The sequence below is a fragment of the Rhinoraja longicauda genome, chromosome 28 (assembly GCF_053455715.1).
Source record: "Rhinoraja longicauda isolate Sanriku21f chromosome 28, sRhiLon1.1, whole genome shotgun sequence".
NCBI classification, from domain to species: Eukaryota; Metazoa; Chordata; class Chondrichthyes; order Rajiformes; family Arhynchobatidae; genus Rhinoraja; species Rhinoraja longicauda.
The window spans coordinates 16,900,225-16,927,444 of NC_135980.1; the positions used below are offsets into that span (position 1 = coordinate 16,900,225).

General features: G+C 39.0%; 1 protein-coding gene across 6 annotated transcripts in view; it reads right to left on the reverse strand.

The window, feature by feature from the left end:
* Window positions 1-23,704, reverse strand: part of safb (scaffold attachment factor B) — a 41,494-nt gene extending 17,790 nt beyond the window's left edge. For 3 of the 6 annotated variants that reach the window (XR_013549100.1, XM_078424262.1, XM_078424264.1), the window contains exons 1-14: window positions 23,480-23,703; window positions 22,002-22,089; window positions 21,712-21,773; window positions 15,045-15,290; window positions 13,036-13,113; window positions 11,665-11,692; window positions 9,753-10,248; window positions 9,217-9,266; window positions 8,237-8,352; window positions 6,243-6,392; window positions 5,546-5,670; window positions 2,126-2,274; window positions 1,772-1,860; window positions 665-807 (exon numbers count right to left, since the gene is read on the reverse strand). Coding sequence is in view for 5 of the 6 variants with exons in the window: in XM_078424262.1 (XP_078280388.1) it covers window positions 665-807; window positions 1,772-1,860; window positions 2,126-2,274; window positions 5,546-5,670; window positions 6,243-6,392; window positions 8,237-8,352; window positions 9,217-9,266; window positions 9,753-10,248; window positions 11,665-11,692; window positions 13,036-13,113; window positions 15,045-15,290; window positions 21,712-21,773; window positions 22,002-22,089; window positions 23,480-23,629 (1,970 nt within the window). In the remaining variant the exon portion in view is untranslated. Of the gene's footprint in view, window positions 1-664; window positions 808-1,771; window positions 1,861-2,125; window positions 2,275-5,545; window positions 5,671-6,242; window positions 6,393-8,236; window positions 8,353-9,216; window positions 9,267-9,752; window positions 10,249-11,664; window positions 11,693-13,035; window positions 13,114-15,044; window positions 15,291-21,711; window positions 21,774-22,001; window positions 22,090-23,479 lie in introns of all 6 variants that reach the window. The other 3 variants (XM_078424266.1, XM_078424263.1, XM_078424265.1) reach the window with 2 other exon arrangements.
* Between the last annotated feature and the right edge of the window lie 3,516 nt (window positions 23,705-27,220).

Here is a 27,220-nt window from a genome sequence, read left to right on the forward strand (position 1 = left end):
GCATAAGACAACTGTCAGTATTAGTTTATTTTCTTCCCTTTAAAAAACCCCATTCAGCTTTCAACATGTAGTGGTAGGCTCTTTTGTGTGGTTCGAAGTACAAGCAAAAAAATCTCTATATCAATTAAACTTCAAAATCAAAGACCACTTTTACCTTCAATTTCTGCTCAAGCAAGTCACTAAGATATCATTTACATAGTCGCTAAAGATATCATTTACAGCAAGCAACCCATACTCTACAAGACAACTGACACAAAATGTTCAATTGGTCCTTTTATTGTCATGGGTCTTGGGAGTAGATTAATTTGCTTGACAACAGAAGCTCAAGGCAGGAGGAAAAACGCACAATAACAACATACAATCCAGACTCATCTTAATGTAGTGTACTGAACCCATCAGTGAACTAGGCCTAGAGTGGATTCAAGGCAGTCAATGGTTTGGTGCAGTATTTTTATATAGCATGGCGTACACTATGAGAGGATCATAAAACGGATCCAGACATAAATCCATAAGCAATGCATTCAGTTGTATTTGTCTCAAGTGGAAATAAATAAATTTGATTTGATGTTTACTTCCTTTGTTTAAAAACTACGAGATTACATTATGCATTACTGAAACAAAAATGGAAAAATATTTTAAATGTTCTGTTTAAAACTTAACTTACCTGCGCCTTTCTAGCTCACGAATCTCCCGCTCACGTGGCCTTTGTCGTTCACGTTCCCACTGTGCTTTAATCTTATCGAAGCTCAGCATATCCTTTTTATCCTTTTCTTTACTGTCCGATTTGTCGTCCAGATTCTTTGCAGCCTAATATTAACAAGATTTACTCTTCAATTTTAATGTTTCCTAAGTCAAACTGCTTAAGAAAGATCTAACATGCAAGTCAGGAATAAGTATAGTATGTGTTTAAAAATGGCACTGATGCAAAGATTTGCCAACAGAATGGAAAACGTCGCCTATGTTTTGATTTTTGTTTGAATATTTTAATTAGACACTGTCAAACATTGCATCCCTCCATAAAGAGGAAACTGATTGTAACATCTGATTGCATTTTTAGGGGAAAATCAAACTTTTAGGGGAAAATCAAATAAACATTAAACATGCTAAAGCATGTTTACAAGAGAAGAAGCGGACTTAGAATCATTTGGTCAACGTACGAATGCCACTACACCGATATGAAGAGATTGCAAAATTAAACAGTTCAGCAGAAGATAAGCAAAGGCAAACACAAATACAAGTTGTACATATTCTCTCATCTTAATGCTCAGGAGAGTGCAGTAATGTTAAATACAATCTGGTGCAAGTTATTTTAATCGATTCTCCCTCTCAACATTTAAAGGTTTTTGGAATCTAACTGCTTTCTCTATAAGCAGTCAAAATTTCCCCATTACAGGAATGTACACCCCCCCAAATAATTTGTGAGAGCAAAGTAAAAGAAATTCAAGATTGTGCTGTTCCATTTGAGCACCCTCCCCGAGAAAAATTAACTATTTTTACATTTTATTTTCATATTACTTTTGCATAAATCCTATAGACATAATTTTTTTTCCAGATTCAAGTCCAGATTGCTTCTGTTCTATGCAGGGTTGAAAGCAGAATAAACTAGACCAACACCAGCCCAAAAGCCAAGGTCCCTTTAAAGTTCAATTCTTTCATACTTAAAATGTTTACTGGTGTATTTTACTGTTTTAATTGGTTGGAACGAAATACTCGACTCATCTTGACGATGCTATGGGATTATCCATGCTTTGCGGCAAGACAAAGGACTTACCAACTCATCTTTGGACTTTGTCTTCACACTGATGACTGGTTCTCCTTTAGATTTATCCATCACAACTATTCTTTCGGAACCACGACTTCCTGCAAATGTAAAGAAAACATTCATAACTATAAAATCAGAGAAATGTTGTGTTCAGAAAGATATGCAAAGATAATTCAATTCTGATATTAAAAATTCCAAAAGAAAATCTGACCCACCAGTGTCTTGAAAGCTAAACTTAAAAATCAGCCGATCAAAGCTATAGAGCAAGAGGGTGATTATTGTAACATTAAAACTTAATCTGTCAGAGACATACTCAAACTTATGAATATCGAGAAATTTGTCAACTCATACTTGGCATCTTACCCGATCTGCTTCCATCAGCCCGTGTGGACCCAGATTTCCGATCCATTTTAAAATCTTTTTTATCATCCCTCTTCTCATCCTTTGACTCTTTCTTTTTGTCTTCCAGTTTCTTTGAATCATCTTTTTTATCATTTTTCCCACTGCTTGATCTGAAGTACAATTGGATTAGTCTCAGGTAGCAAAGCGCAGATGTATTGTGCTCCATTAATAAAGAGCAATTGAAATGAATCATTCAACAACAGCATGGAAACAGGTCCTATGGCCCACCTTGACCATGACGACCTGGTTGGTAGTCCAGGCTATGCCCATTTGCTTCCATGTAGCCTCGACACCTGTAAAACCTCCCCAGCCTGTATCTATCCAAATAACCTTTAAAACAGTATATACTTCTACAGGTACACACAAAATGCTGGAGTAACTCAGCGGGTCAGGCATCTCTGTAGAGAAGGAATGGGTGACGTTTCAGGTCACCCACTCCTTTTCTTCAGAGATGCTGCCTAACCCGCTGAGTTACTCCAGCATTTGTGTCTGCCTTCGATTTAAACCAGCATCTGCAGTTATTTTTCCTATATACTTCTCCAGCTTCCTGACAGATCATACCAGATACAAACTACCCTTTCAGTGAAAAAATTGTCTCTGAAGTCGCTCCTCAATCTCTTCCCTCTTATCTTAACCTTAGGCCCTCTGGTTTTAGAATGCTCTAACCTGGGAGCTTCACTTGACCCATGCCCCTCATGATCTTTAACACATCAACAAACACTCTTTAGCCACCTAAACTTCAAAGAAAAACTCCTTGTATAATGCAAGCCCATCCTTGTGAATCTCTTCAGCACCCGTGCCACCTTAATGACATCCTTCCCATAAATGGGCGCCCAGAACACCACACAATATTCCAATTATTTATAGAGATACATCATAATGTCCCAAATTTTGTGCTGAATAACCTTCCTAATGAAGTCAAATGGGACCAGCCCAGTGTAGACATGGTGTATAGCTCTTACCATAAACCTTTCTTGTCCAATTATATGTCCAGATTTTCAAATGTAATTTTACCACCTCTTCCACTTCCCAGTGCCCCTTGTGTTGAGGTAAGCTGCGGGATGATCATGAGGATGATGGATGAGTGCACAGAGCCTTTTCCCAGGGTACCAGGGAATCAAGAATTAGAGCTCATAGTTCTCCCTTTTTGTCTTAAAGCTACGCCCTCTATTATTTTACATATCCATCCTGAGGGAGCATACTGGCAAACCACTTTTGCACCCTCTCCAAAGCCTCCCGAGTCCAGATGCACCCAATAGTTCCTATCATTCAATAATATTTTCCATTATCACTCTTCTTGGCAATGAAACTCAAGCTGCTTTCTTTTGATCCCCGTTGCAAAGTTTTTAAACATTAAACATGTTTAAATATCATTATTGAGGAGTTGCCATGAAGTTGTGGTTATCTGGAAGTCAATGAGGTTAGAGGTTAGCATTCCATTTCTGCTGCTGAGAGAAGTTGAAGGGCACCACATATAAAGGATGCTATTATCTAATAATTATAATTATGCAGAAGACAACTGCTAGTTGTAGTTCTCCCTTGGTAAAAACTCCAGTTAGGTTTCAACATGTAGTGGCAGGACCTTGTGTGGTTTGAAGTACAGCAAAAAAATCTCTATATCAATTAAGTTTCAACATTAAAGACCAATTTTAACTTCAATTTCTGCTCAAGCTAGTCACTGGCATATAATTTACGTGTTTAATAACAACCCAAACTCAACAAGGCAACTGGCGTGTAAAAAAGATTCCATGCATCCTTTAACTGTTGCGGGTCTTGGGAGTAGATTAACTTGCTTTACAACAGAAGCTCAAGCCAGGAGGATAAACACACAAAAACAATGTACAATCCAGACTTATCTTAATGTAAGTGTACGGAACCCATCAGTGAACCAGGCCTAGAGTGGATTCAAGGCAGTCAATGGTTTGGTGCAGTTAATGATTTTATATAGCATGGAGTACACTATGAGAGGATCATTAAATGGATCCAGACATAAATCCATAAGCCATGCATTTAGTTGCATGTGCGTCAATTGGAAAAATAAAACAAAATTTTGAGTGAAAAGGTTACTCCTCAACTCCCTCCTAAATCTCTCCTCTCTCACCTTAAGCCTCGGCCCTCTAGTTTTAGAATCTTCCAGCATGAGTAAAAGAGACATCATTCACATTATCCATGCCTCTTGGGATCTTATACACCTCAATAAAGTCACTCCTTAGCCTCCTAGTTTCCAAATAAAAAGTGTACCCAAACTCTCCCTAAACCTCAGGCATGTATACCCTGGAACATTAAGCTGCCAAAGCTGGCCTTCTCTCAACCGTGTTTCTGTTCTGGCTATATCTCAGAGCCTGATGTAATCCACGCCCTGCGTTTGCTCGGTTTACCTTTAGCATTAAAATAAATAGTTTAAAGCACTAGTTTTTCCTCTCTACTATTTATTATGCACCAGCCCGTCCTGTCTGATAACCTTGCTCTCTGACTACAGTACCTCTCATCTGCCTCCTTTCTGCTCTGGAATCCACCCGCCGACCATTTGATTAAACCTTTCCGAGCATCACTAACAAACTTCCCTTCTAGAATATTGGCTCCCCTCGTGTTTAGGTACAACCCATCCCTCTGGAGTAATCCATAGACCACCGCCTTTGAGGTACTGCTTTTTAACCTCTTTCCTATTCACTCCACAGGACCTCATGCCTTTTGCTACCTATACCATTACCAATGATGTGCACAATGACCTCAGCTGCACATCCTACCCCATGATAATGTTTTGCTGCCATTCCTGGATCCTGGCAACCGGGAGGCAATACACAGCACTTCAGTTCAAAAAGCATTTCCCAAAACAGCTACACTGTCATCTCAGTCTGAAGAAGGATCTCGACACGAAACGTCACCCATTCCTTCTCTCCCGAGATGCTACCTGACCTGCTGAGTTACTCCAGCATTTTGTGAATAAAACACTGTCATCTCTTATTGGCTGTCTGCCTCTCAATGAGTCGATTGACATTTTTTTAATCATCTTATCTGGTTTCTTGCCTGAAGGCTCACTTTTAGCCTAAACATCCCAAGCTCTCCTGGCTGAAAACTCACTAACTCAACCGCTCTCACAGCAGCCTCTTAAAACTTGTGCTGCTACACTGTTCTGCCTCCTTGCTGGAAACCGACCAGCATGAAATAACTTTGTGCAATCTGATGATAATTACCCATCCAGAATGGATCTTATGAGCTATTTACTGCTTTAATAGTGGAAAAGGGTTTTACGGTCAGAAAATATATGTTAATACTTCTATATACTGCAATCTACAACACACAAGTATTAACCAAGGCTAGTTTATAAATAGTATGAATGGAGGCATTGTTTTATATAAATTTGCAATCATTGAAACTGACCTGTCAGTTTTAGAATCTGCAGAATGACGCCTGTCACTGCTGAGTTCTCGACCGGGTGTGGTTTTGGGATCCTTTTTCAAATCATCCTTCTTATCTGGTTTCTTACCGGAAGGCTCATTTTTAGCCTGAAAAACCAAAGTAACCATCAACAATCTCAATACAAGCTCCATCTCCACATATTCTTGGTTAGCTGGATATTCAAGTGCTGCTTACGAACCACTATGACAAAGATTCCTTCTGCAGAAATGATCCTGTGCCACCTTTCATTTTTTAATTTGTTAGCTCTGACTTTGCAGTGGAAACCTTTTTTTAAATCTGAAGCTCTGCCATCACAAATAGATTCTGTGATTACTGGAGGCAATTAAGCCAATTCACAAGGCACATCATTTATATTTAAATGCTTTTCAAAACAAAGCCTTTTGGTTTTTATTCTCACTGAATGACACTGATAGTGAGATCCCGGGTTAAATTTTAAACTACTAACATAATGTCTTCATTTATAAAATATTTTTCCATGAATTTCCTAATAAATTCTGAACAAAAAGATGTTCCCTTAATATTTTTCAGATATTTTGAGTACTGATGGTACTCAATTTGAAACACGACATGCCCTTTGCCTTTGCATTAATTGTTTTTTTCTGCAGCATTTATTGCTTTATTTCAGACATAAAATTATTTCATGCCATGGTACACTCACCTTCTCTACAGATATCATTCGTCCATGCAACTCTGTTCTATGCAAATTGCCAATACACTTTGTTGCCTCCTCACTGGTTGACATAGTCACAAATCCATAGCAACGTGCTCCAGGACTACGAGCGTTAGTCACTACTTTTGCACCAACCACCTGAGAAGAAAAGGCATCGAAGAGAAACTGAGCCATGTAATTTTAAAATTAAGCCCTCATTGAAATGGACGGATGCAATCGCCAATATTTGACAACCATGCAATAATCCGATTCAAATGAATATTGTTTATTTTACACATTAAAGTTTCACTCATGTGACAACACATCAACAAAATGACATTTCAAAATCAGTAAGTGGTACAAACTGCAGAAATTCATTCCAGTCACCAACAGCCCACTTGGAATCACCAGATTTTTTTGATGGAAGAGCCAGAGTAATTAGATAACTGCAGCTAAGTTTATATATCTAAGCGCTTGGTCAGCATCATATTCTGAAAAATCAAACACCTTCATGGTGAACATCATGATTTTTTTTAAATTTAGAGATACAGCGCGGAAACAGGCCCTTCGGCCCACCGGGTCCGCGCCGCCCAGCGATCCCCGCACATTAACACTATCCTACACACACTAGGGACAATTTTTACATTTGCCCAGCCAATTAACCTACACACCTGTATGTCTTTGGAGTGTGGGAGGAAACCGAAGATCTCGGAGAAAACCCACGCAGGTCACGGGGAGAACGTACAAACTCCGTACAGACGGCGTCCATAGTCAGGATCGAACCTGAGTCTCCGGCGCTGCATTTGCTGTAAGGCAGCAACTCTACCGCTGCGCCACCGTGATACTCAAAATTCAATGTTATTCAAATCTGTATGCCTGTAATTATTAGTATCTCTTACATTATAATTTCACACCTTAACCTTTTTATTCAATGGAGAATTAGATTTTTCTAGGATTATTTCTGAATATCAAGACATTTGGCTGAAGAACTTTGAACCTATTTTGTTTATATAATTCTCCCACAAATGCCACATGGAAATACATTCTGACTGAGGTTCAAAGACAGATGTCATTCAAGAGTTTTAACAAGTTGCATGCAGAAGTTGATACCAGGGCCACAGGAATCTTTATTTGAGGAAGAGAAAGACTGGAGGTGATCATGAAGGAAGGGAATGCTTCAGTTGTGGAAAGATTTAAGCCCAAATATTTTAACATTTGAAGAATCAGACTAACGCTTGTCAGTGACAAATGGATGTAACTTGCTCAAGGTCACAAAACAAGCAGGTGCAGGATCTTGGCCCAAAACTATGACTATACTTCATATCCACAAATGCTGCCTGATCCACCGAACTGTTCCAGGGCTTTTTTTTAAACTCCAGATTACAGAAATTAGTCTCTTGTGTTCTCAGACAACTAGCTGTTTGACAAGACTAGAGAGGAAGGAAGTTATTGCCATGAAGAAGTGCACCAAAGGATTACTAGACTGATTCGTGGAATGACAGAACTGACAGTATGAGCAGAGATGAGGTCGGATAAGCCACATTCAATGGAGTATAGAATATTTTTAACACTAGCTCAGCAACATATAAAATTGTAAAACTGACAGAGGCAGACACAGGGAAAATTCTTCTGATGGTTGCATAGTCCGGAACTGGTTATAGCCTCAAGATGCAGGGTATCTCATTTAGAACTCAGAGCGGAAGAAATATATTCAGACGATGGTGGACAGAGGCAGTGGTGGCAGAGAGATTAAATGCATTCAAGGTAGATGATATTTCTTGGTGCTAAAAGTCAAGAGATACAGGGAGAAGGTAGGAATAGGGTACTAATGTGATGATCAACAACGATCATGATGAATGACAGAGAGATCTAAAGAACTGAATGGCCCATATCCACATTTTTCTGTTTTCATTTGTAAATCGGCACTTCTACACCGAGAACAATTTTAAAGAATCCAGGGAAACACTGCACGATACTTAGAAATTTTAATCACAGTTAATTACCTTGCCAAATTTACTGAAGAGGTTTTTCAAGTCAGTTGCTCTGGTAGCAGAGGACAGGCCACTCACCCAAAGATTCTTTCCTGCATTGTCTGAAATTGCAGTACTACCAGATCGGCCTGAATTATAATGAATTTGTTTTAATAGACAAAACTCGATAACACAGAACCATAAAAAGACAGTGGGGGGAAAAAAATTATTCTGTGATAATTTGCACATTCAAGCTTGGCACTACTGCATGGTGCAAATAATGCAAAATCAAGGAACTTCATCACTGTTCCAATCAGTAGTCCAGTTCCAGCAAAGTTTGATTTAAATATGAATGAGCAGCGACAAACAGGGAATGGATTGAGCTGAGTGGAGGCAGAAGCGCAGAGCAAACCCTCAAAAGTTCACCATAACAGTGACGCCAGCTAGCAAGCACTCTCCCTGCTTGCTCTCCCTGCATCTGTTTGCTCTCCCACTGTTTCTCTGATCCTCTCTCCATTTTTGTTCATCCCTCATTTGCAAAAAAATCAGGTTATGAACAGTCCTCAATGGAATCTTTTGTAACCCAGGGTCTGCATGTATGTGAAAATACCACTCAATTTATCGCATAACTAACAAATGCTTTGTATCTGCATTAGACCATCACCATTTGTTATGTCCCGTTCTTGTGCTTTCATCCTCAAAACAGATGATGTCTCAAATCTGACCCCATCACTAAACCGACACCAATTTAATTCTTAAGAATAAATCTCTTAAATTCCTAACTTCATATCCCTCTTTCGGATTAAAAAATAACCCTTGATAAATACTAATATTCTTTCAATAACATTGTGCAAACAATCATTTGTGTTTCTGTGGTTTAGAAATAGATTAAGATGGAAACATGAATAGGCGGGAGAAAGAATTTGCATTTCTTAAATCTTGGAACAATTCATTGCCAAAAAACGTATTATAAAGCAAGATAGGACACAATGTCTGTCAATTCTATAGCCTACCTTTCTCATCTTTTGCCACAATTTTAATATCTTTTCCATCCTTGATAGAGCTAAAGTATAAAATTAGATTTGTTAGATCCGGGAAACAAAATTCCACTTCAGAAGTGTACATTTTTTAAGTCAGAACTTTTGTTAAGTCAAGCAAACTGTCCAATACCTACCAATGTATAATGTTATACTTGAAAATGCATATTAGCCAAACATTTTGGTGTAGGGACAATGACATTTTGGATCTCAATTGGCAATGAAACTGTACATAAATTGCCTCATTACATTTTTGTGCCGTTGATGAAGAGGACCCCAGATGCAAAATATTCCAGGTTTATGATCAACCTCTTCAGGTTGGAGAGCAGAAAGTGTGATAGGAAGTTGCCTCAAACAGTAAAGGGGGGAAAAAATTAAGAGCTTTTAAACAAAAACAAGATAGATCAAAATTACCACCATTGTGCAGGCCAATTCATGAGACAAGTTTACTGATATCTTAGTATGAACGGAAAAAAAGAAAGCTTCTGATCTAGAACTGAGAAACAACAAACCTCTTGTTCTGATCACTGCCCTCTATAATCGAGATTTCTTTCTTAGCTGCTTCATTAGAATCACCTTCATCTTCTGTTTTCAATGTTTCATCTTTGCTTTCCTCAGTTTCTGGCTGCTGTTCTTTCTCTGCGCTCTCAATGCCTGCCCCTTCTAACTCTTCTTTCTGTTGCTCGCCTTCCATTTCGCCCATATCTGGTAGTGTGCTCCTTTCATTTTCAATTTTATTGTCGCTGGGTACTTGATTGGAGAGTTTCTCGGAGTCAGTCCTTGATAGTTTTGATTCTTTCTTGGGAGCATCCAAAAAGTCATTGTCAAGTTCCAGTGTCAACGCATCCTCTGCTTGTACAGTAACTGAGATGTTGTCATCTTCTTCTTCTTTCTGGTACGATTCTATGTTGATCATTTCTTGTGTAGATTGCTGGGTCTCAGAGGGCTCCTCCTCGATATGGACTGAACTACAAGCTTCCCCCGAACTCTCGGCTACATTCTCCTTCTCTACGGGATCAATGGGAATAGAATGGCACAAGGTTTAATTACCACTGAAATAAAGCAAGAACATACACGGAGCTAACATGCCTGCCGTGTTCACTAGGCAGGACTGCCCCTAGCTTTTACTAGAACCACAGGGAGATTGGAAAACTAAGGGAGCACACAACTACCTAAAAAAATGAATTAATTGCAATTCTTAACTAATTTACCAATAGATATTTCAATAACGCCACAGATCAGTCACTCTTCAATACTGCAAATGGATAACTTTGGAAATAAGCAGACGTAGTTCAGGTGAATACATGTCCATATAATTCCAAGTAGTAAACAGCCGGTCTGAAATTCCTTTGCAATTCAAGATGATCAGAAATAAATATTTTCAAACAGCTTCGAAGACGGTTCAATAAATGTTTCCTTTTCATAGTTCTAAGTCTTCTGATTAACTTCATTTCTTCCAATTGAAGCAAGAGTCCAGCAAAACATATGTAATGTACTTGAGCAGGTGGACAGTTCATCAAGTCCTTAAACATTCTTGGTCGATTGCTCTTCCATTTGCTTTAACCTGTAGCATTTCCTTAATTCACTGAGGTCTGTATTTTCTGTTATTCGAATACCGTAAACTGATCAGTTTCTTATACATCAGTAAAACTTCAGTTTTGACTCTATAGACTTCCACTCCATTGCCCATCCTTTAGAATTTAGAGGTTTGAGCAGAATACTCGTGTACTCAGTCACATCACCAGATCAAAGTTTAAAAATCCAATCAGATTTCAGACGATTAACAGTAATAACATGTTAATGTTACTGTGTTTTAATTAGAGATGTCCATATTGCACAACTAACTTTACATACTTCCTATTCCTGAAACAGACTCCCAAACTAAAATCTGTTGAAGAAAAACCATAAACATATTTACAATCAAAGCATATTTTATCACTATCTCAATAGCTTTATAACTTGATGAAATCTTTACATTTGCTTCAAATCACTGTATAATTTGAAGAATACAAATTAGATTTAAAATCAGGCACCTACAAGTCTCAATTGAAATTGTTTTATTGAATAGATCAGTGGCCAAAGGTTCACTAACACCTTTTGCAAGATAGTGAATTTTTCGTCAATGAAAGTAAACAATTTTTAATTTATTAGACATCAATTGAAATAAGATTCAACAATACATATTGCCAGCTTTCAAAAAAGCTATTGGTTATGTATAGGTCAGTTGTGCCACTAGACTTCACAGCAGGTTGGATTAATGTAACAGATCTGGGATATGCCTAAGTTTTCCATTCTCCCTGTACCTGTGCTGCTCTGAACCATTGCTTTATATTCCAGAATACTTGCATGAGATCGTCTTTCTTAAAAAATGAGAAAAAATAAAGCTATACTGGGAAACATGGATGAAAGGATGGTCTCTAATACCTGTTTCTTCAGGAATATCTTCAGTATCCTAAAAATAAAGAACAACAAATCTTAATGCTATTATGCTTAATGCCAGAAAATACAGAATTACAGCCCATTGACCATTTAACACATACAAAATGTTAGCATTAAATGTTTTGAATGACAAAATACAACTTAGAAGCATGTTATTCTATTGATACATCCAAAACATGTTTAAGAATTTCAGGTTGACAGATGAATTGGAAAGCAGGTGAACAATCTAAAAGCAGAGATGTGTTAGCACAAAAACAATGACCACCACAGTAATCTGATGGCTGATATTACTGCTCTCTGTGATTACAGACTGTTCCCCGGTTACAAACACCTTTTTAATGGACTCCCCTTCATACAAATGAGCTCCCGTAATATATAATTCAAAAGTCCTATGCATGTATATACACGTACTCTTCCAAAGAGCAGCACTAGTTTCCTTTCTCTCTCCACTTTTTGTAATTTTTCTTTCTTATCATCTTTCAGAGCTGTTGATCCCATTCATTGCAACACTGTGGAAATATGGTTAACAGAGATTTTTGTGCATTTTCCATTTTTGGTTGCGGGGAAAGAATTGCGTGTTAAAAAAGAACCCAATTGTTACCCCGGGGACTGCCAGTACACCAGTTGTTAAAATGCTGCTTCGTTTACTTCAGGTTTAAAAAGTTCACTGTTTCACAGCATAATGCAAATGTAGGATGTACTTATGTTGTCTCGAAAAAGCATTACAGTTCTGTTATCATAAATATGCACAATATATATATATATATAGGGAATCCACAAAGTATAAAAATAAATGGTCCCTCTGTACCATAAAATGTATCCTCCATTCCAATCTGCCCCAATATTCTAACTTATAATTCAACTATTTTTTCCAGGTCTCATTACATGTTCCTCTGGCTTCAATTAACCATTCTAGTTCTTGCTGAGATTTTGAATATATTTTGACCTGTAGATTGCTAGCTTGAAAGGTAATATGCAGTCACAAGGCATCAACATCCAGTTATTTCCTGAATATCATGCTCTTAAGATCATTTGTCTCAAAAGTTACAAGTTTTCATTTTTATTTAATTTAGCAAAGCAATTATCTACGGATAGCAAGCCAATCAAATGTTCCATAATTATTCCATAATTTTTATAACATACAAGTTTAACTATCTGCAATGATCCAAATTATGTAGTAAAATAATTCTAAATTTGATGATTTGTTTTACTAATTTATCATACATGCGATCTTTAATATCTATCAGTCGCATTAACATTACCACACAATGAATTGGCAGTTTCCATTTCACAGCCAATTACTGCAAAAAACTGACAATCTAGAACAAAAATAACAATCTCAAACTTGCATCCTACTTCTTTATTTGACATGGATTCCTCCTCTGCAGTGCAAGGCATGTCCGAGTCCATCATCTCTTTTGAGTCATCCACAATCTGAAATATTATTAAAAAAACATTAGTCCATCGGGCAAGGAATAATTCAAATTGAATTGATTTGCAGTAAAAATGCCATGTTTCAAATCCAATAGCAAAGTGACCCTGCAGCTGCAGAATTAGCTAAAAATCAGTCAGTGTCTTTCCAAACTGTCATCTGTATACTTTTGTGTTAGACGGTTAAAGATTAAGATGAATTTCCGACAAGAAGAACAATTTGTTACACAAATTATCCTCCAGGTCAAGACATTTCCCCGTTGTCAGAAACTGCAATTCACAAACAAAAAATTCTAGCTGATTACTCAAATCTAGGGTCAATATGCTGGGTTGAAGAACATTTATTTCTGATACCTAGTAACGGCATGATTACTGGCATTATCCAGTTCAGTTATAAATGGAGTTAATGGCCCAGATTTTGCAGTTGCAAGATGATGCAAGTGTCATCATTCAATGCTATTACTTTGAAATTAATAATACCTTCTGGATTGTGCACATGCACAATCAAAAATAAAAATCCAGAAGTTACAGTCAGCAATTCCCTGCTCCCCATAGGCTGTGGTGCTTTGCATCCTTTTCCTGCATAATTTTGAAAAATCAAATGAACTCACAAGAACTTAATAGTATAAATTATTCGACCACTGTCCCATCCCAAAGGTTGTGCATCATTGCACAAGATGATAGCGAGTTTTAAAATAGTAGACCAACCCCAAACACTGTTGGCCCTCAACTAATTTTGAGTATTCCAAATTCCTCTTAAATATTTCAAAATAGAGGATTTCATTTTTTTTTTAAAGTCTGATTATTTTCAAGCAAAGGCTCTAAACTTCATTCATACTCTAATGTTTAAAATGTTAGTTAAAAATTTTGCTTTCTATTTCCTGGTTCACGGACTCAAAATTCCTTCAATTATTCAGCCTGCTTGATGAAATCACTATTGCCTGACTAGGTATCTCATATAACAGGCACTTGACAACAACAAATGCAGATAAAGTGAAGCCGGCTCTGGAGGTGGAGACCTTTTCTTGGCAGCTTTCTTAAAGATTGCCAATTTTCAATTTTTCACTACTTGAATGCAAAATCCAGGCCATTCAGTGCATATTCATCTGCCACTCTATTAGTTTAATCCCAATCTTAAAACAGTACCACCTCCATTGAAAGTTCCCTTTTCCCACACCATTCCATGTAGCCATGATTGTCCTCGTTGTTAAATTCATGCTGCAGATCCCATGCTCAGCAGAAAAATAATTTAAAATTGAACAGATGAAAATTAAATTGCACAAATTCAGCCAGCTGGCCTGGATAGCCTAAGTCACTCTTCCCATACGAATGCATCTAATTTGCTCAATATTTCAATTTGCCCACTTAAGATTTGCCAAATTCTATCAACGTGCACCTCTTACTAAAGATTTTAAAAATCAATCCTTAATATTGGCTTTATTAAAATTACTTGGTACTTTTAAAAGATATTTGGGAGTGTTCTTTCAGCCTTTGATATTTCAGTGGATATAGCTCATATAACTTATGTTTTTCCTCATAACAGATTTTATTCACATAGAATTATCCCGGTGATCCTAAAAAATACATTTTCTCCATTTTAATTTCATCTATAATTGGGTGCCAAAGCATGAATATGGTATCAACTATAGCCTCGCCAGTATTTTGGATAAATATTTGATTGCTTTACGCCTTTATTTGTAAAATCCAGAATATGGCTGCCCTTTTGTGGTTGATCTACTTGAAATAAATAATTCCATGAAATTGCAGATGTAGCATATACAAAGGGGAGATTTGAACACTGATCCATCCAGACCCTTCCAGAATAAGCCAAATTCCAAATTCAGCTTTCCTCCCATTTACAATGGATTCTGTCCAACCACAATTGAATGCAAATACACATTCATTAAAAGTAAGTTAATTTAAATTCTTCATACTTCTGTGCTTAGAATTAGAGCTGACTCCAGAGGTTCTTCTGCACCCATCTCCAAAGGTAGCTGCATAGTAATCTCTACGGGTAGTCCTACGTGTTCAATATTCTTGGTTAAAGATGCTGTGATCTGTTCAATCTCATTTTCATCAACACACCCTGCCATTGCACCTTCGATGTCAGTTTCATTCCCAAAATTAACATCCAATGCTGAAATGTCCTGTAATTGGTCAACACTGGCTTCTATATCCTCCTGAAATGAAATATGCATATTACTTTAGTGTGTTTAAAAATAGGCCAGGAAACACTGTACAGGACTCACACAGCCTTATGATGGATGCAGTGCCAAATTATGCATGTCAAAAATCTCATAACTTCCAAACTATCTCAAAATAACTTAAATGTCATTATGACTTTTCAATTTAAATGACTGCAAACTGAACAAATGAACTAACATTTCTGTGAGAACCAATATTAGATTATAGAAGTGGGTTGGTTTAAGTCGATCAAGACAACCCATTGAAATTATGAAGTGCCATGTCAATTATGTTTTATCAGGGCACAAAGACAACTTGCGTTACATATATTTTCTTGATGCATCTTCAGAATCCAAGTGTAGGAGACACATGAGAAGTTACAGCATAGCAATTTAGATAAACACAGCTGTACTTCCTAGCAGACCCTTTAGAAGTGAATATGCTGTTGCTTTTAAAAACCCATCTGCCGTGCAATACCAGTTCCTACTCCCAGATCTCAAACATGTTATCAGTGCTAATAAATGAAGTTTGAATCAGGATTGCATGATTCCAACCATAACAAATGGCATCCAGCAACTGAAGTTAGCAGCAACTGCTAGCAAAGGCCACAGGCAAATAGATTGTGTTAAGGGTTTAAAGTCACAAACATATTTAAGACACAGGATGCCTACTTCCATTGGCATCATTGCTATCGCGTGGAAGGTACAAACTAAACTCCCCACAAAATTAAGACGAATGGTTAAGTTTATTTATATTGACATAATTTAGCGTCTTGTTGCTCAACAATTTCTCTGGCATTGCAAATTAAATATTCAGTCTTATTCTTACAAGTTTGACTGTGACTAGATTGAAAATGTGTTTTTTGTTTAACTTTGTCCTTTCCCAAAATCCAGTTTTCTTTCTCCTCTTTGTTCAAGGTTTGGTATTAAATTTATCCAGTCTAATTTGCCCTTGGTAGTTCTAACACTTGATGTTGTAATTTTTCTATTCAATTGGTGTACGGTTGCTTGCACGTTTAGAAATAAAACCCAAATTAAGTGGACATGAGTACTTACAATATAAATGCAAAAATTAACAATAAAAAATGTATTATCAAAGACCAAAGGTGTAATTAAAGTATCATCAACATTATCAAGTCTTCTGGACTCTCCTTAAATCTGTTCACCACCTAAGTTTACATTCAATTGTTGAGGTCTGATGAGAACATTTAAAGCTTAATTTAATCTTTCATTTGATACTGTCACAAAGTTGTCCATTTCCATCTCCAATAAACCAGCTCTTTTGGAGATTCGTAAAAGTTGTCAAAGAGAGAAACAAGGTCGATTATTTTTCCAGTACAGCACATATACATCAGTCAATTGGAAACAAAAAAAACTAGCTTCCTGAAAACAATAGTGACTGGTTAATGTTTTGGTGTTGGATGGGGGAATAAATGTTTCCAGGCACAGATTAGCAATCTCTGCCCCAGGATGCTTTACATCTAACTGGACAATCTAAAATGTAATTGAAAATGGCAACTCAATACCAAGAGAATTGCTGCTTAAATCCCAAACATTCTAGTTCATGGGTTTCATGACTGAGAAAATGGTAATAGGATAACAACTTTTAAAGTCATGCTGGGTTCCTGCAGTTTCAAAGCTGTGCCTTATTTTACTATTGCATGCACCATTGCTTCTGCTGGTCACAAAATCTGTCTTTCTTTAGTTAATACCCGACTTTCTAAATACATTGGAAATGTAGAAACAATGTAGAAATGTAAAAACGAGAACAGAAGATGCTAGAGATTTGAAATAAAAGCAAAAATGCTGGAAACTCTTAACAGGTCAGGTAACAAAGGTGGGAAAAAGCCAGAGTTAACACCAAGTTAAAGATCCTTTGCCAGAATTGGCTCTATAACCTGACTAATTCCATTTCCCTGAAGTACCTGAAGGGTCTCGATCCGAAACATCACCCATTCCTTCTCTCCAGAGATGCTGCCTGTCCCGCTGACTTACTCCAGCATTTTGTGTCTACCTTTAATTCTATTTCCCTTTCTACACATGCTGAATCTTTACAGAAAATTTGTTTTGCACTGTCACTGTCCCTGCCTGCTTCAAAGTCTCCACTGTTGTTCCTGTACCCAAAAAGCCATGGATTACTGGTCTTAATAAATACAGGCGTTAATAAATACAGGCCTGTCGCACTGACCTCTATAATCATGAAAACCCTTGTACTGGCCCACCTGAAAAATATCACAAACTGCTGGACCCCCTGCAGTTTGCATACCAGGCCAATAGATCAGTGGATGACACAGTCAACCTAGGCCTGCACTTCATCCTCCAGCACCCACGCTGCCAGGGGACCTATGCAAGGGTTTTGTTTGTGGATTTTAGCTCTGCATTCAACACCATTGTGCCAGAGCTACTACACTCCAAACTCTCCCAGTTGATTGTGCCTGAACCCCTGTCAGTGGATAACCAACTTCCTGACACATAGGAAGCAGCATGTGAGGCTGGGAAAGTACATCTCCGACCCGCTGACCCTCAGCATAGGATCTCCACAAGACTGCTTACTCTCCCCTCTCCTTTACACCAACGACCTCACCTCCACAGACACCTCTGTCCAGCTTCTCAAGTTTGCGGATGAGACAACCCTGATAGGACTGATCCAGGATGGGGAGGAATCTGCCTACAGACAGGAAGTGACACAGCTGACACCCTGGTGCCATTACAACAACCTGGAGCTCAATGCTCTTATGACAGTGGAATTGATTGTAGACTTTGGGAGAGCTCCCCTTCCCTAACCCCCCCCCCCCCCCCACTTACCATCAACAACACCACAGTCACATCTGTGGAGTCATTGAAGTTCCTTGGAACCATCATCTCCAGGGTCCTAAAATGGGAGGGCACCATCAACTCCACAGTCAAAAGGGCCCAACAGAGGATGCTTCCTTCGGCAGCTGAGAAAACACAATCTGCCACAGGCAATGATGGTCCAGTTTTTTACTGCAATCCTAGTCTGTCCTCACCTTCCCCATCATGGTCTGGTTTGGCTCAGCCACCAAGCGTGACATCTGGAGGCTGCATTGTTCGATCAGCCGAGAAGGTTGTTGGCTGCAACATTCCACCCATTGATGAACTGTACACTGCAAAGGCCAAGAAGCGAGCGAGTAAGATCATCTCTGACCCCTCACCCTGGCCACAAACTCTGAAGTACTTCCCTCTGGAAGGCGACTCCGGACTGTCAAAGCCACCACAGCCAGACATAAAAACAACTTTTTCCACGAGCAATACTCAACAGCCAAAAGTCTGTAGCCTCCTTTTGCTCTGGTATTTTATTTTATTCTTCATATGTTTAAATTATAATGTTTTATTTTTAATTGTCTACTGTATATCGTGTTGTTATTCTTGCGAGCAAATCACCAGGGCAAATTCCTTGTATGTAAAATAATTTAATTTAATAATAAAATATATTTAATTCAATATAATAGGATATTGCTTTCTTCAAGGCTTCAACATCACTGCAGTTGGCCAGTACTCACAATGTAATGCTGCCTTTTTTTAAAAACAGCACTACAGACCTCCTAAATCTGTTCCTCAAGCCAAAATTGCACTAGTTTTCTCAGCTGCAGCTGATTTTCCATGAGATTCATTACATACAAAACTGTTGAAGAGGCTAACTGGATCCACAGTAGAGAGTGGTCCTCCCCATTTCCAGAACTCCTGTTAGATATTTTTGCTGGTTTTATTGTACCAGTGTTTCCTTTTCCAATTACGTTTGCAATTTGACTTTCCACCTTACCTCCACTGGTAACATTTGGTCTCCTATTTTTCCTTCATCCAACAACTGACCACACTACCATTCGCCTTCCTACACTAATGGTTTTCATTGAACACCTGCATTGCACATTTCAGTCAAATGCTTCAAATAAAAATGCAATAGCCATATAACTTGTTAAATTTTAAGGGAGTCATTGATCTACAGCTGCAATAGAAATGTGTCACTCGCTATCGAGTGAGAGGCATAATTATGGCAACAAAGCCAAAATATTTAAAGAACTTTCTTACTCTTTCCCCTCAATCTGCTTTGTAATCTGTTTGAGTCCCTTTGCTACTTTAGCATGGTTTGAAATGCCTAGTTTTTAAAAGTATCGATATTTCATGATTAGATCAATGTGGACAAACAGGAAATTGATGTACAGCATGGGCTACAAAATAGCAAAAGAAAAACTTTAAGACTCTCCAGACTTTCAAGCTGGAATGGGTGCAGAGATGATTTACGAGGATGTTGCCAGGACAAAAGGGCTTGAGCTGTAGGGAGAGGTTGAGCAGGCTATGACTCTATTCCTTGTAGTGCAGGAGGATGAAGGGTGATATTCTAGGTGTGTAAAATCATGAGGAGTAGATGGGGTAGACATACAGAGTCTCTTGCGCAGAGATGGGGAATAGACAACCAGAGGACATAGGTTTACGGTAAAGGGGGAGATTTAATCGGAATCTGAGGAGTAACTTTTTCACGCAAAGGGTGGCAAGTGTATGGAACGAGCAGCCAGATATTATTGCAATATTTAAGAAACATTTAGACAGGTACATGGAATGGACAGGGTGAAAGGGAATGGGCCAAACGCAGGTAGGTAGGACTAGTATAGATAGGACATGCTGGCCCGTGTGGGAAAGTTGAGCTGCAGGACTATTCTGTGAGATCGGTATTAGTTCCCCATTATTTCTATAAATATTTGGTGACTGTGTTATCAAGCAGCCAGAATGGCAAATTTGCATAGGTAGTGGCAATAGTACCACGGTCTGTACAATTAGTACAGAAGGAAATGCAACAAAAAAAATTACATTCACTCTCAGTATGCTTCTAGGCAGCACAAACATTCAGAAGGCAAATTATTATGGTTATCTCGAAAGACAGAGGGAATTTTAAAAAAACTAGAGTAATTAGGGCTCAATGCAAGAAAATCAGAGAACTCTTCTGGAGGGAGAACATTAAATAATTACATGCTGTAAAATTTACAGTGGTGTATCTAATAGAGAAAATACTTTCAGTAAAATAGGTCATTTCAAGGCGAAGAGCAGAAAATAAATGTTTTCTAATCTTTTATGCAACTTTGTAGTTTCCTAGAATAAATATGCATCTATACGGTGAACACATGGAAAAGTCAACAAGGGTGAAAGTGCCACCAGATACCTCCGCAGATGTTCAGTGATAGAATTCCGCTTGGATATTTATTGGTTACAAAGCAAACAACTTAGACTCCTAATGCAATAAATTCAAAAACCTTAAAACAATGCGATATAAAATCCACCAGTGGCGTAGTTCAATACATTTTACATATTCAGCAGGTAAAATTACATTGGGCCAAGTCAAACTAACTGAAAATAAGAAAAGAGAAATTATGAAATAATATAGTGCAGGTCAAAGGCAAGGCAAAGCTTCATAAAAAGTAAATAAATATTTGAGACATTGTGTCATATGTGCAAAGATCAGGCAAGAGTGAAAATAGCACCAGAGGAAGTAAGAGTAACAGAGGAAGGACAGATACTGTATGCCCCAAAATTCTACCTGACAAATACTATTTTCTGCTGGAGCTTGCTGGAAATTACATTATTTAGTAAACCAACAATAATCATAGGCAAGTACTGTTTATAAAGTTAGTTCTCCTCCTGTTCTCTACATACCAAAACAACTTATTTGTGTTCTGAATTCTCTGCCTCAGAAGGCAGTGGAGGCCAGTTCGTTGGATGCTTTCAAGAGAGAGCTGGATAGAGCTCTTAAGGATAGCGGAGTGAGGGGGTATGGGGAGAAGGCAGGAACGGGGTACTGATTGAGAGTGATCAGCCATGATCGCATTGAATGGCGGTGCTGACTCGAAGGGCCTACTCCTGCACCTATTGTCTGTTGTCTAAAAGGTATGTGATTAATTACCATTTAGACACAAATTTTACTGAATTGAAAAGCATTTTGCAAAATATCACAGCACAACTGACAGGATGAAAAGTGCTGAAGTAAGAATCCAGCTGTTACTTCTCTTAAGAGTAACAAAAAACATAACAGACAACATTTAGCTTTTTTGGAAACAATGGAACACAATTATGGTTTTTTTTCTGGAACACGTAACTAGCATTCATCAACCACATCAGTTGTTCCAAAGTTGCTAGAGCATACAATTAAGAATAAATAAAATGAATATTATGACAAACAGTTTAGTTGTCTCAAGCATGCAAATAGATAAACTCATTTTACTGGACTCTTAGTTTGGAGAATATAGTTTAAAAAACATAGTAAAGGTGTTAATGTTCACAATTAGAAATACAACATTAGCAGCCTGAAATGTAGGTTGCTAACTCTTTTTACCAAAAAAAACGTCACTGCTAATATTTTAATCTTTGAATATCAATTGCATCAAACAATCCTAAAACAGCTGTCACCAACCTGCCCATCTCCAGAATCCTCCTCCAGTCCATCATCTGTTCCATCATCCTCTGTCCTCCGACCTATATCAGAGTGTAAAGAATTGTCAAGATTTCAATTTTTCTAAGTAGTACACAGCATTGGTCTTGTTTGCATGCTTATGCGGTATCAGGGCAATATTAATAATATGTTACGTGAATGCTGTTTTAAACCTAGAGTACAGAAAAATCAAAGCTACCATTGGATTCCTTAGTCAGTAAAGTGATCAGAACAATGTTGTTTATTCTACAGTTGTTATTAATGTCCATTACCTTTCCCTGTTCGCTTTGGTATTTTTCTTCCTGGAGTGTCTGCTGCAATTGGAATTTCATCTGGATTCCCACCTTCCTCCACAATCACCTATAAGACAGTACAAATATTACAGGAGAAAAAATGGATTGCTTCATGCTTAAAAAAAGGAAATATATAAATGGACGTTAAAAGCTACATATCTTAGAATCAAAGGCTAGCAATAAATTCAAACAAAGTAAAACTTTAGTAGCATGAAAATTAACTTATTTTACTCTCTCAACATCTAGCCAATGGAATAGCATAAAACAGTCTGGTCCCAGTGATAATATAAAAATTGAGTCAACTTAATTGTATACAGCAAGATGTACCTTGTTTTTATTAAGGTTGTGATTTAACATCTCATTGAAAAGACAGCACCTCCAACATCATTACCCTCCATATGGCTCGTGGTTTTTTGGGGTTTAATTTGCTGCTGTGCTATAGGACAGATTCTGAGACAGGGGTGATTGATTGTGCAACTTCAAAATTCAAATTACAACTTAAAATTGTGCCAATCTGGCATACAACCCCCTCCATTGCTGAGAGTGTCTTTCTTTGGCTTTTACTTCTACATTGTGATTTTTCTTCTAATTCATTTCCCTACATAATCTTTTCATTACAAATTCTTAGTCTCTCCACTTGCCTTCGAAACCACCATCAAATTTGTAGTGATACCAGTTTTAGGTAAAAACTTAAAAATTAGCCCACGAGTAACTCTTTGTACAGAAAAATGAATGTCAAGTAGCAACACAAATTACAGTATTTACCGTATAAAAGTTCGATTTTCTTTACATACAAGTTTTTTAAAACATTAAATTCAAATTCGTTTAATAATTTCTAGTATCCACATTTCGAATCCTTTATTTTACTATTAGACGCACATCTTGTGTAAGCGAAAAAAAAGTGGCTTCGATGAATGGAAGATTCTGAATTTACCTCGGCCTTTTCTAGTGTTGATTTCTCAAGATTGTATTTAGATTTTTTTTCGTATTGCAGCAGGCTTACAAAACATGTGCGATAACCACACCAACAATAACCTTTTGTCAGGATTCATGCAGGAAATTGATTCGGGGTATTGAGTTACAAGATGAAAGTTATTGGGGCAACCGTGACAAGATAATTAAGTGGTGCATTTTAGCAGAAGACGTTTCGAGCGAAGGTTGGGTGTTAAGAGAGGTCCCACAGTCAGTGAAAAATTCCTGCGATCTTGAAAAGAGACATTGATTTTTACGTGAAGGAAATAAATGGGAATTAACACCGAAACTCAGTTAAAGAAAATTTATATTAAGATGAACGCCAGGGAAATGGTAGAAATAAACAGCGAGTGGGCCTCGAAGTGTACAGGCACTGCGGCCTCAACCACGGGGCCGATTGCCAGCCATGTTTGCTGACCGCTTCTCCGGAGCCGGGAGACAACGGGGACAGGGCCTCGCCGTTGGCACCCGCCTCGACCCCTCACCTTGCGGAGCCGCTCCACCAGCACGCTCTTGTTCCCGCTGGTATCAAGATTTCTCTTCTTCAGTTGCGCTTTCAAGTCCACCACCCTGAGCTCGGTAATCCTGCGTAACTCGTCGACCGCCTCACCAACCGCCACGCTTTCTGCCGCCATCACTGCAAACCGCCGCTCCACGACAAGGCTACAAAATGGCGCCGGCTACTGCAGGGAAAAACCGGGGCCGCCTGCTGCGCGTGCGTGGACGCCGCAAGCGCGGGAGGCCAGTCCGTGTGCGCGCGCAGACACTAGACCTCTCCGCCACCAGCGGGCGGGAAGGCGGGTACTATCAAAGGTACTAGAGGAGCAAAATCAACGGTACTAGAGGAGCAAGATAGACCACTCGACCCCAAAAACCGTAGTAGGTCATAGGTAAATTTCAGCGCCATTTTAGTATGCAGATTCTGTGCACTAGACTGGGCAGTGTTCACAACACAACTCTCTGTATAATCGTATATAAAATGTTTGCAAACAATTATTTTGGTTCAACTTCTTGGATCAGTTGACATTTATAACTATTTCTTGAAGAGTTGCCGCTTCGTGATCTTTAAACTGTGGATGTTAATGATAGCCCAGCTGTTGGCGGTTGTGCAGTAGAAAACAGAAAACAGAAAACAAAACTGAATATTTGCATTAGAGATCCACTCTGTCTGTATCAGGCCAATTGATCATATTTAATGAACTGTGTAGGAAAATAATTGCGGATGCTGGTACAAATCGAAGGAATCACAAAATGCCGGAGTAACTCAGCGGGACAGGCAGCATCTCTGGAGAGAAGGAATCGGTGACGTTTTTGGGTCGAGACCCTTCTTCAGATTGATGTCGGGGGGGGGGGGGGGGAGGGCGGGACAAAGAAAGGATATAGGTGGAGACAGGAAGACAGTGGGAGAACTGGGAAGGGGACGGGGAAAGGAGGGACAGAGGAACAGAGGAACAATCTAAAGTTAGAGAAGTCAATGTTCATACCGCTGGGCTGTAAGCTGCCCAAGCGAAATATGAGGTGCATGAGTTAAATTAATGAGACCAAACATGAAAAATCATTTGAGCTTGATGGCCGACATCCTAGTGTTTAAAAGAGGTGGCTACAAACAGAGTGGATGCATAGAACATGATCTAACATATCATATCATATCATATCATATCATATATATACAGCCGGAAACAGGCCTTTTCGGCCCACCAAGTCCGTGCCGCCCAGCGATCCCCGCACATTAACACTATCCTTCACCCACTAGGGACAATTTTTACCTTTACCTAGCCAATTAACCTACATACCTGTACGTCTTTGGAGTGTGGGAGGAAACCGAAGATCTCGGAGAAAACCCACGCAGGTCACGGGGAGAACGTACAAACTCCTTACAGTGCAGCACCCGTAGTCAGGATCGAACCTGAGTCTCCGGCGCTGCATTCGCTGTAAAGCAGCAACTCTACCGCTGCGCTACCGTGCCGTAGGTCAACATCTTAAGATTCTGAATGGGCCCCGATAGATTATTAGATGGTCCCAATTACACTGCCATAATGCTAAAGGTTTAGAAGGTGGTCAATGCTAAAGGTCAAGTGTGTTCCACAAAAATGTTTCCTCAGGGAGAGGACAAAGCTTGACCTAGTCCTAGGAAATAGGGCAGGGCAAATGACTAAGGTATTACTGGGGGAGCACTTTGGAACCAGTCACATTGTTCAATTTGTTTTTAAATAGTCATGGAAAAGAACAAAATCGGTCCATGTGTTAACGTTCTAAATTGGGCCATGACAAATTCTGACGGCATTAGCTTACATAAGTTGAATAGAGTTGGGTTATTTATGGGAAAGGGGATATCTGGCAGCTGGGAGGATTTTAAAAGTGAGATAATCAAGATCTGCACGTGCCTATTAGAATGAAGGGCAATGCTGGTTTTGTTAGGGAACCTGGAAATGTCGAGATATTGAGGGTCTGGTCAGAAAAAAGGAGGCATGGGTCAGGTGCAGACAGCTGGCATTAAGTCAATCCCTAAAGGTGTTTTGGGAATGCAGGACTATACTTAAGAAAGAAATCAAGAGGACAAAAAGGGGACATGTGGGAGCTTTGCAGAGAAGATTAAGGAGAATCCAAAGAGATTTTAAAATACAGTATATTAAGGGACAAAGAATGACTAACAAGAGAAAAGGGTCTTAGTGTATTTTGAATCCTTCAAAGACTAAAGTGGATATCTGCATGTGGAGCCACAGGAAATGGCGAGACTCTCAATTAATATTTTTCCTCTGCTTTTACCATGTAGACTGACATGAACTTAGGAAAGTTAATGGCAATGTCTTGAGGATGGTCGAATTACAATGGAGGTGCTGGACATCTAAAAAATGTATGATGGTAGATAAATCTCTGGAGCTTGATCAGATATATCATAGAACACTGATAATGTTCTAGAACACTAACAAGCCAGATAACATTAACAAGCTGGATAACCGGAAATGGGTAAATGCAATGTATTCAGATTTTCAACGGGCATATTGCTGTGTTGTTATATTTTTGGTTATGTGGAGTCCGAAATCTCCTCATACGTGGGGTCATAGAGTCATACAGCACGGAAACAGGCCCTTAGACTCAATGTGTTCATGCTAACCAAATGCCCCATCTAAGCCAGTCCCATTTTCCCACATTTGGTCCTGATCCCTCTAAACCTTTTCTATACATGTACCTGTCCAAGTATCTTTAAATGCTGTCATTGTACCAGCCTCTGTCTGCTTGTTCCATATACCCACCACTGTGAAAAAGATGCCCCTCAGGTTCCTGTTAAATCTTTACCCCTCTCAGTTTAAACTTATGTCCTTTCATTTTTGATTCCCTTACCCTGGGCGAAAACATTGCATTCAACCTATTTATTCCCCTCATGAACTATCCCCTCCCACCGAAGAACAGCTCCCAGTAGGCGTGACTTGCCCCCACAGGCCTCCTAGGAAGCCGCGGCGACAGACGCCTACCGGGAGGCCGCTGCTGAGGCTCCACTGCCGCCAAGGCTTAATCACTGCCCCCGGGGCTCCATTGGCCCAGGAAGGCTTTGCCAGAGAAGCCGGTGGCAAAACCTTCATGGGCCAATGGAGCCTCGGGGGCAGTGATGGAGCCTCGGCGGCGGTGAAGTCTCAGCAGCTACGATGGAGCCTCCAGTTTACATCGTTCTTCCTTGCTACAAACCTCCCAGAAATATTGATATCATCAGTAAACTTCTGAATCATGGATCTTACATTTGTCCAAATCATTAATACATAACAAAATAACATGTAAAGGAAACCATTGGAAAAAAACATTTTTACAACTTTCTTTGTACTTGTATTTGGTCATACCAGGCTGTCTGTCAGTGAAGCTGCACCATTGACTGTTAATTCTACCTCTGGAGAAAGGACTAATGGTATTCCCACGACGACTATTGTCTATAACAGCATTGAAAAGCCATTAGACAGGTACATGGATAGGAAAGGTTTAGAGGGATATGAGCTTTATCCAGGCATGTGGGACTAGTTGGTTCGAAGGGCATGTTTCCACGCAGTATGACTATGACTGGGGAATTCATTCAAATTCCACCTTTCATTGGGAAAGCAGAGCTTGTCCACCAGGTGTCATCAGAGCCCAGGAAATGGGAGCTGGGCAGCAATGCTCCAGTCTGGGACAAGAAGAGAGGGAGGTGGGGCTCTGGCTTGAGGCAGAACCCAGATGTATTGGGACTCCCCCACATTACA